At 47.3% G+C, this 9,305-nt stretch overlaps 2 protein-coding genes across 2 annotated transcripts; one reads left to right on the forward strand and one right to left on the reverse strand.

Annotated features, from left to right (window-relative positions):
- The first annotated feature begins 49 nt into the window (after positions 1-49).
- Positions 50-3,479, forward strand: LOC117573247 (methylcytosine dioxygenase TET). Its single transcript, XM_034256309.2, has 3 exons — positions 50-277; positions 395-1,820; positions 1,973-3,479. The coding sequence occupies exons 1-3, from the start codon at positions 234-236 to the stop codon at positions 2,477-2,479; spliced, it is 1,977 nt and encodes a 658-aa protein (XP_034112200.1). The 5' UTR covers positions 50-233; the 3' UTR covers positions 2,480-3,479.
- Positions 3,480-3,516: 37 nt separating this feature from the next.
- LOC117573242 (uncharacterized) lies at positions 3,517-8,236 on the reverse strand. The gene is made up of 9 exons (XM_034256298.2): positions 8,068-8,236; positions 7,099-8,016; positions 6,242-6,672; positions 6,031-6,182; positions 5,761-5,977; positions 5,348-5,698; positions 4,515-5,288; positions 4,235-4,455; positions 3,517-4,172 (listed from the first exon to the last, which is right to left on the reverse strand). The coding sequence occupies exons 1-9, from the start codon at positions 8,204-8,206 to the stop codon at positions 4,007-4,009; spliced, it is 3,369 nt and encodes a 1,122-aa protein (XP_034112189.1). The 5' UTR covers positions 8,207-8,236; the 3' UTR covers positions 3,517-4,006.
- Positions 8,237-9,305: the final 1,069 nt, after the last annotated feature.

Below are 9,305 nucleotides of genomic sequence, written 5' to 3' on the forward strand. Positions count from 1 at the left end.
GTTGGTATGTGGTGTTTGGTATATACAACATATTTGCCAGCGTCGGTCACATCGTGCCATCACAGTTGCCATCCCTAACGCATTGTGTATGCATTACGCATTTGCGAAATTTACCAACCACACAAATTTCAGATTTAAAGTGCAATTTCAAAGCCATTGCCTGTGACGGTGTCAGTGGAAAGTGAAAGAAATTGCAGCCGCAGAACGTGCCACAACTGGCAGCTACTCTGGCCATGTACGCCACCAACAATGGCAGCACAAATAAGGCGCCAAATAGGTAAAGTTGTCTCGAAAGAGTCGCGGCGCTGTACATTGATGTTTTTGTTAAACAGCGTTTGTTTATTGTTTGCTGCGTGTTATTATTGTATGTATATATATATGTGTGTTCTTATAGCAATGCCACAACAATGTTTGATAACACCATCACTGTGACACCGATCAAAGTGGAGCTGGGCTCGGGGGCATTAAACAAAACATCGCCATCAACAGCGCCGCAACTGCGGCGTCCCAATGCTGTGATAGTTACCACACAACAGCTTGCGATGCCAATGCAAATGCAAACGAATAGCGGGAGCGGCAATACCACAACGTATGGAACGCAAGGCGGCACAACAGCAGGCGTAACCGTTGTCACCTCCATGTCGTCGAATACAACGCCGCCCACAACAACAACGACAACGCCAACGACGCCCAAGGAGAAACCCAGCAAAGCGGCACGCGTTCAAATTGTACGCAAACCGCCGCCCACCATCGACAATTTCTGGCCAAACATTTTGAGCGAGGTGAACGGCATCGGACAGGTGGATGCTAAGCATCAGGTACTGCCCTTGGCACGCATCAAGAAGATCATGAAACTGGATGAGAATGCCAAAATGATAGCGGGTGAGGCGCCGCTACTCTTTGCCAAGGCCTGTGAGTATTTCATACAGGAGCTAACCATGCGTGCCTGGGTGCACACCGAGGAGAGTCGTCGTCGCACGCTGCAGCGTTCGGATATTGCTCAGGCGATTGCCAACTATGATCAGTTTGATTTCCTGATTGATATTGTACCGCGCGAGGAGATCAAACCGTCAACCACACAGAAAACGACCAAAGAGCCAAATGCCAGCTCAAATGCCACAGCAGCAGCAGCGGCCGCTGCGGCAGCCGCTCAAGCTGCATCAGTTGCAACTGTCGGTGGCGGCGGCAACAATAGCACAACCAATACGGCGACTTTTGTACCTGCTGCGGCTGCGGCAGCGGCGGCGGCAGCAGCTGCAAGTGGCCTCAAGTTGGATCAGTCAACGGCCGAAGTTCTGGGCTATAGCGCTGTTAATACGGATCTGTTTGCGGCGGCGGCAGCGGCCAGCAATACGGCCGGGCAGCTGCAACAGTTGACGGCGCAACAGCATCATCATCAGCAGCAGCAACAGCAGCCGCAACAGTTGCAAATCATACAGCAGGGCGCCGGTGCGCAACAGTTGCAATATTTTATTGCGTTGCCCGGACAGCAGCCGAATCAGTTGGTGCAGCAGGTGCAGCAATTGCATCAGCAACAACAGCAGCAGCAACAACAGCAGCAACAGCATCAGCAACAGAATAGTCTGGGTCTCAATATTGTTACGCAGCAGCCGACTCAACAGTTAATACTCACCGCTGGTCCCAATGGCCAATTGACAGCGACGCCGGCGCCCAGCACGGCTGCCCAGCAGCAGACGGCATTGCTGCAGAATCTGGCACAGCAGCAGCAGCAACAACAGCAGCATCAACAACAGCAGCAGCAACAAATTCAACTGCTGCAGCAGGTGGTGACGCCAACTGGGGAGCTGACAAATGTGCCCGTAAGTTAACTATCCAAGTAAAAGCATGCGTTGTTCTGACTAAATGATCCGAAGGGATTTTCTCTTTACTTAATTTAGTCAAGACAGAAGCCATGTTAACATGGCTCATAATATTTATAAATATATATATTAATTTGCTATTCATTTGTTAGATTGCCATCAATGCGAATCAATTGCATTTGCTGCGCATGCAGATGCAACAACAACAGCAGCAACAACAGCAAGTTGCTGCCGTGCAAGCAGCAGCAGCGGCACAGCAGCAACATCAGCAGCAGCAGCAGGTGATTATTCCGACGCATTTGCTGACGGCACAACAGATACTGCAGCTGGGTGGGACGCCAACAAATGCCACAGCGATAACACAGCAGCAACTGCAGCAGCATCAACAGCAGCAGCAACAACAACAGCAACAGCAGCAGCAACAACACCAGCAACATATACACATCAATGCGGCCAATGTGACCACAAATAATGCAGCCAATGCCAGCAGTAACAATGCGACGCCGATATTTATCAATGCGACGGCGGCAAATGCGTCGCAAAACGTAACGCAAGCGCAGCAGCAGCAACAACAACAACAACAACAACAGCAGCAGTCGCAATCGCAAACAATTACAGCATTAACCAGCGATCGAACGCTGAGCGGTGGCTTTCGGTAAAACCCTAAATAGCCCAGTGTAAACGTAAGCAGTAAATAACAAGCAAAAAAACAAGAATTCTTTAATTGTAAGTGCAAAAGTGAAAAACCCCAAAAACACACACACACACACAAACACACAGAAACCAGCTAAATTGTAAGCATATTATACAAATTGAAAATAGGTTTAAGAAACGCAACAAAGTCGAGGCAATGTGACCGTTAGAAATTCATATCCAAGCATCGGGAGGCAATTTTTAAGAGAGATTGTTTTATATTGGGGTTTTCGTTTTTGTTGTCCTTCTTGGTTTCATCAATTATCGAAGCTAGGAGACAACGCCAAACAGAATGGAATTAGTTTAGCAATTAACTGTAAATGCAGCACTGGAATATCGCAATGAAACTTTATTCTAATGTGTGTAAAAGTGTGAAAAGTGTGAAGCTGAACAGCGGTAGTGCTGCTCTCTCTTTCTATCTTTCTCTCGCTCTCCATCCCTTGGAAGTGTGTACATATCATAAAGAAATTGAACAAATTGCCTGCCTACTCTGCCCAACACACTCAACCGCACACGCACACACACACACACACACTGTTGCCAATGTACAGAGAAAACAATTCGACTAAGTTAAACAACACTGTGTAAGTGCGTGTGTGTGTTTGTGTGTCGAATTATCAATTATATGCTAAATTGTAATAGCGAACAAACAAAATAGCTGAGGAGGAGCATTCCGCTGCCAACAGGTTTCACCGCATAATTTTAACAATCTCTATATATTTATAATAGTAACAAACCCCTTTTTGCATCCCCTCTTCCCTTCCACCCCCACCCCTTAAACACAACACTTGTGGACAGTAAATTAGGTACACGTATGGAAGTTTATACAATAGGTTATACAATTGTGTATTTATTTTTCTCTATATATTTTAATGCCAATTTTTGAATTAATTTCTGCATTATTTTTTCATTTATTTATCTTATTTTGTCAATATTCCTTAACTAGCCTCTGATCAATTAGAAATTCTAAGTGTGCCAATTTTTACCTGACTTATTTTATGGGCTATTTACCAATAAAATGCTTTAGACCCTGTACTTGAAAAGTAAAACGAGTCTATTGTATTTGTCTAATTCAGCTGAAAGTTTATTTACGGCTTTGACTTGAATTTATTTTGAAAAAAATACGGGGTATCTTGCCGTCAATCAAATTCTGTCCACTTTCGTGCTAATTTAGTGAAATATTTGTGTTTTTATTCGATGTAGGACGTGCAGCACAATCGAATCCCAACTTTGATTGCATGTTCTCTCGACTCCCGATTCCTGATACTTATTTTCTTGTTCGTAGAACAAGTTTTTGTATAAATTTTTATGTGAGCCGCAGCTTGTTGCAAGTGGAATTTTTTATTGTGCAAGCTTTGGTGCAAGTAGCCGAAGATAATTAATTAATAATTTAATTGATATACATGCATTAAGTTAATAGTTTTATGTTTAAGCGGAAAACAAAATACATGCAAACAAAAACAAAAAAGAATCCGATGCACAAAAGTCTCCATTTATTTCTTCTTGGCGAGTATCTTATTGATGTCCTGTAGCTCTCGAGTGCTCCACGGTTCCAGAGGATCAGGTGGCGACTCTGCCTTGCGTCCATGGGCGGAACGACCGCGTGACGTTGCCTGACGCTTGCTCTCCAGCTCCGCATCGCTCTCCTCTGGCGAAACTCTGCAAGTCAAGTGGATTGACACAGGAAATTACATGGGAAATGGACAAACTCTATGACTCACTTGTTCTTCCGGCGAATGCGTGCGCTTTTGGCGCGACGCGCTGCCTCATCCTGAGCCGGCTGGCATTTGCGTAGATGGAACTGCTTCATGGTCGCATGCACCTGCTCCTCGGTCGGCAAATCTTCGCTGTCCTGGCCACCGTTGCCGTCCTCGGTCTCCACCTCGGCCTCCTGCTCAATGGTAAGCACCTCCTCGGCCACAGCCTCCTCAAAATTAAAGCCCTACCCAGACCAGGACGTTAAGTAAAGGCAGATGTGTTTTCGGACAGTCCGGGACTTACCGGCTCCAGGTCTAGCTCGGGCAATTGTTGCCCCCACACCGAGCACATGGCAGGTTTGCCATCGAAATGCGATGCCCGCTGAATGTCCGCCTTGGAGAGCGCATTGTGTGTGCGCTTGGCCAGGGATAGTTTGCCTAGAATGGGACCACCGCTGTCGCTCTCCTCCGTCTCGACCTCGGCCAGCATGTTCATGAACTCCTCCAGTTTCTTGGGGTCCACAATGTCCTTGGGATCCTGAAACAAGTTGGTTAGATTGCCCGGCATGGGCATGATCAAGGCAGGCGATGGAGCGGCAGCATCAACCGTAGCAGCAGCTATTGCTGCAGCTGGTGCTTGAGATGTGGGAACAGGAGGCACCGCAGGCTTCTTGGCTAGCTGCGGTTGTGTCTTAAGCGTCTGTTCAACCAAATCGAACGCCTTGTTGGCCAGCTGCTGCAAGCCGGCAAAATAGTGCGGATCGTGGGTATCCGGTCGTTGATCCGACATAAGGATTAGCTCGCGAAATGGATCCGGAGCAGGAGCAGCCACTGGAGCTGTTGTCGTTGTCGTGCGCAATTGGACGCCATTGCTGGAGGCCGGATTGTTGGCAAAGCTCAGCATATCCATGGCATTGGTGAAATCTGATTCGGTATGCAGATTGTAGGGATCCTTGAGCTTTTGCTTGGTCACCTTCACGGGACTGGAGATGGAGGCACGACCCCACATCAGGCGACGCATCTCCTCGCCGGTCATGCCGCGTTTCTTCAGCGCCGTCAACGTAACGCGTCCCACTCGCTGAAAAGAAAGAAAAGGAACCTCACCATAAATTGCTTTGCAGTACTTTGAGTACTTACCTTCCAGTTGGAGACAGCGCCTTTGCGCTGCTTGGCTCGGGTCTTGCTCTTGCTTTTGATGACCATAACGCCACGGACCTCGAACCCTGTATCGTCCGCCGGACCCAGCGGTATGGAGTAGGCCTCAAGATATCCCTTGGCATCCGCTTGAGGCACAGCACGCTCGAGTGTGACGACGATTTTGGCCCATTGCTTCATCCACTCCTTCTCCGACTGCTCGATGACTGTGACATAAGTGTTGCCCATCATGGCAATCAACATGTTGAGCAGTAGAATCGGCACAAAGATCATAAAGATCACAAAGACGGTCTTGGAGAGATTCGGATATGTGGTCTGATTGAGATCGGGATACTGCAAAACATAAGGAGAATCAGTGTAGTAGCAAAATGGAATGGAAAGACCATGGCACTCACATTGTAGTCACCTAGGGTGGTCTGAAAGAGGGCCATCCAGGTGCTGGTATAGGTGTTGAACATGGTCGACTGCACCTGCGGATGACCCTTGTAGAGGAAGTAGAAGGCCTGCGAGAAGCCGCACAGCACAATCGAATAGATGATGCCAAAGGTAAACATGTCGCCAGTGATCATAGAATAGATCATGGTCACAAAAGGTCCCGTCAATCGAATGGCACTGCAACTGATCCACTAAGCAAAAAATATTCCCTAGATCGCAGCTCGACTTACCCGGCGAAAAACATGAGCAGAAACCAGCTGCCGGGCACAGCAAAGATGAGAATGGCCTCCTCGGTGTCCGTGTCGCCGATGAGTCGAAATGGTATGCAGGCGAGGATCAACAGATTGGAGAACAGAAATATGGCCTTTGCTGGAGCATGGGACTGCGTAGGGAAATAATCAACTTTACGTCAACTACAATCTTGTGATTAAATCTGCTCACCAGCTGCTTGAGAAAGGCAGAAAGTCCCTGGTTCTTGATCTCGTCGCCCTGCTGAAAGACCACATAGCTGAGCACGCCAGCAATTGTCGCCAGCTCGGCACAGTAACGCGCCACGGTCTGCGCATTATAATCATCGCCATTTCCATTCCCATTTGTATCGGTTTCGTCGTCATCCTTGAGTGCGGCAGTCGCTGGTGCGGATCCTTGATCATCGTCATCGCCCTCGTCGCCATCGTGCGCAGGACGCAGATACACGGAGACGGATAGACAAAGTAAATGGGTAGAGAGAATGAGCAGTCGCTTGAGAAACTGATTCTGGGCAAAGGTTTTCCATTTCTCCTCTAGCAAACGTTGTATAATGCCACCGTCCAACATGTCCAGATGCTCTGGCTTTGTGCCGTTCAGAATGATGAACAAGGCAGAATTCCAATCTGCAAAGAAGCAATTGAGATGCTCAGGGGACCGGTGAGGTGTTCACAAATACACTGGAGATATCTGGGGAACGTTTACGCTTTCTAGGAAGTCTTGGCATGTCAAGAAAGTCGCTGAGAGAAGGGAACCATCGGGTTTTCAAAGCATTCATTAGGAAGTCAAGGAATTCTCAAGAACAGTTATACTAGGAAGGAAATCACTGAGACAACAAGGCTCATGCTCAATATCAACCGGACCTACGAGCATCAAATGGACCTCCCGAGATCTTAGGAAATACTCAAGGATTTCTAATAACTCGCGGGGATATCAATGGCAACGACGGACGGATCATAAAGAACTCACCGAGATGTTAGGGAATTAATTGCAATGTTCAGGAATTCTTTGAGGTGAGACCCTAAGGTGTAGGGAAATGGAACATTACTTACTGGTGCGTCCGTCCGGCAGCAGCGTGTCGAGCGCGTTCAACGGATATCCGGAGCAAGTGATGTTACTGTAGCGCCAAAACTCTCGAGCCGAGAGCTCCAACATCTCACGAAAGACCTCAGCACGACCGAGCTTGCAGGCGAGCGTGAGAGGCGTCAGACCCGTCTGATTGACAATACCGTTCTTGGCCGGTGTCTTGGGATGTCGCAGAGCATAGCCAAACATGTCCAGCTTGTCGCATACGACAACCATGTGCAGTATCATGTTGCCAAAGGAGTCCTGGGCATCGGGATCGGCACCACAGTCGACGAGCAGATTGTAGACGCTCTCATTGGCACAGCAGGCGGCCCAGGCCAACGGATACTCGCCCATGTAAGCCAAACCCTCGTAGTCGGTGCTCTTGGCCGGATTCATGCGCTGCTGATCGCGTGGCAAAAAGAAGCTGCCAATCGCACGCTGATTGATGTCCGCGCCGGCTTCAATGAGATCCGCAACGAGTTCGTTATTGCTATACGCAATCGATAGATGCAACGCACTGGCCCCCAAATATTCCTCCCCCTCCATCACGTCCAGAGCAAGATTTGGAAAGACGCGCAGCAAGACACGCGCGAGTTTCGTATGGATCTTGGAGTCGCAAATGATGAGCACATGCAGCAGACTTTCGCCCAATGCGCCACGATATTGCATCTGCCAGCAGGCCTTGTGATCCTCCCACTTGCCCAGCGGATCGTGGATCGATAGCGATGCCTCAATCGGTATAGTGACCTCGGTGTGATCGCGGTACTTCCAGCGCAGGAATTCGGCACGATTGATCATCTGACCCTTGCCATCATTGTACATGAATACCCCAAACTGTTCCCGTATCAGTTGCTCCACCGCAATCAAGCCGCCCGTGTTGATGGCATCAATCAGATCTCCACCTGCAAAGGAATTGAGCACTAGCAGCGGACTTCGTAGACTGGACTACTTACCACGCTTGTAGTCGGCCAGCTTGTAGAGCAGGCATTTGCAGGCCGTGGCCGAGGATTGCGAGATGACGGCATCGAGTATGGCGCCCGGTTTCATCTCGGGCGCCTTTTTGCGCAAACATTTCTTCAGCAGAAACTTCATCTCCTCAAACGAGACGTTGCGTCTCTCGCAATGCAACACCTACGCGACACAATGCAACAGAGAGCAGCGTGAGCTATGTTGTGTTTTGCATTGCGCAAGCTTCTTGTTTGTTCGATGCCCCACTCCCACTTCCCCTGTCCCCTGTGCCCCGACGCCTCCTCCCGGGTCAGCTGCTCGCCGTTGTCCTGGCAACGAAAACAAAAGGTGCCAGAGCTACCCACGTGACACTGACATACACCCTCTATATGCAACGGATTGTCCTAGCTACAAGCAGCCTTGACAGCTCATCGAGGCGAGGAATTTCTTCACAATCCTATGCGCGTCTGCTCGACAGCTGTGTACCCTGGAGGTCCTTTCACCTTTCTAAACTGTATTCATCTTAGCAGTGATTTATTTTTAAGGTATGTTTCCCTTATCCACAAATTCAATCTGATTCTTTTTTAATAATTATTACTACGCAAATGTTTATGGTTACTTTTTTCTATTTTCTGCGCGTCTGCTCGACAGCTGTGTACCCTGGAGGTCCTTATGGAATGTTTGCCTTACCTACAAATTTGATTTGTGTTTTGTTTACTAATTTTTTATACAGAATGTTTATGGTTACTTTTTTCTATTCTCTGCGCGTCTGCTCGACAGCAATGCACCCTTGAGGTCCTTTCACCTTTTTAAAATGTATTCGTTTTGGCAGTGATTCATTTTTGAGGTATATTTCCCTTATCCACAAAATCAATCTGATTCCTTTTTAATAATTATTACTACGTAAATGTTTATGGTTAACTTTTTTCTATTCTCTGCGCGTCTGCTCGACAGCTGTGTACCCTGGAGGTCCGTTCACCTTTCTTTACTGTAATCACTGATTGGAATTTTTAAGGTATATCCTTATCCATAAATTTGATCTAATTTTTATTTTTGTTTTGGGTAATAATTATTCATACGCAAATATTTATGGTTATTTTTTTGTATTGCATTTTTGTTGTTTTTTTTTTATTATTTTATTTAATTATGTATATAAATATATTTGTTTTTGTTTTTCTTTTGTTATTTCTTAGGGCTAGAGTATTGATATATCGGATATACTGTAAAATAAATTGTATAATGT

The sequence above is a fragment of the Drosophila albomicans genome, chromosome X, assembly GCF_009650485.2.
Source record: "Drosophila albomicans strain 15112-1751.03 chromosome X, ASM965048v2, whole genome shotgun sequence".
NCBI lineage: Eukaryota > Metazoa > Arthropoda > Insecta > Diptera > Drosophilidae > Drosophila > Drosophila albomicans.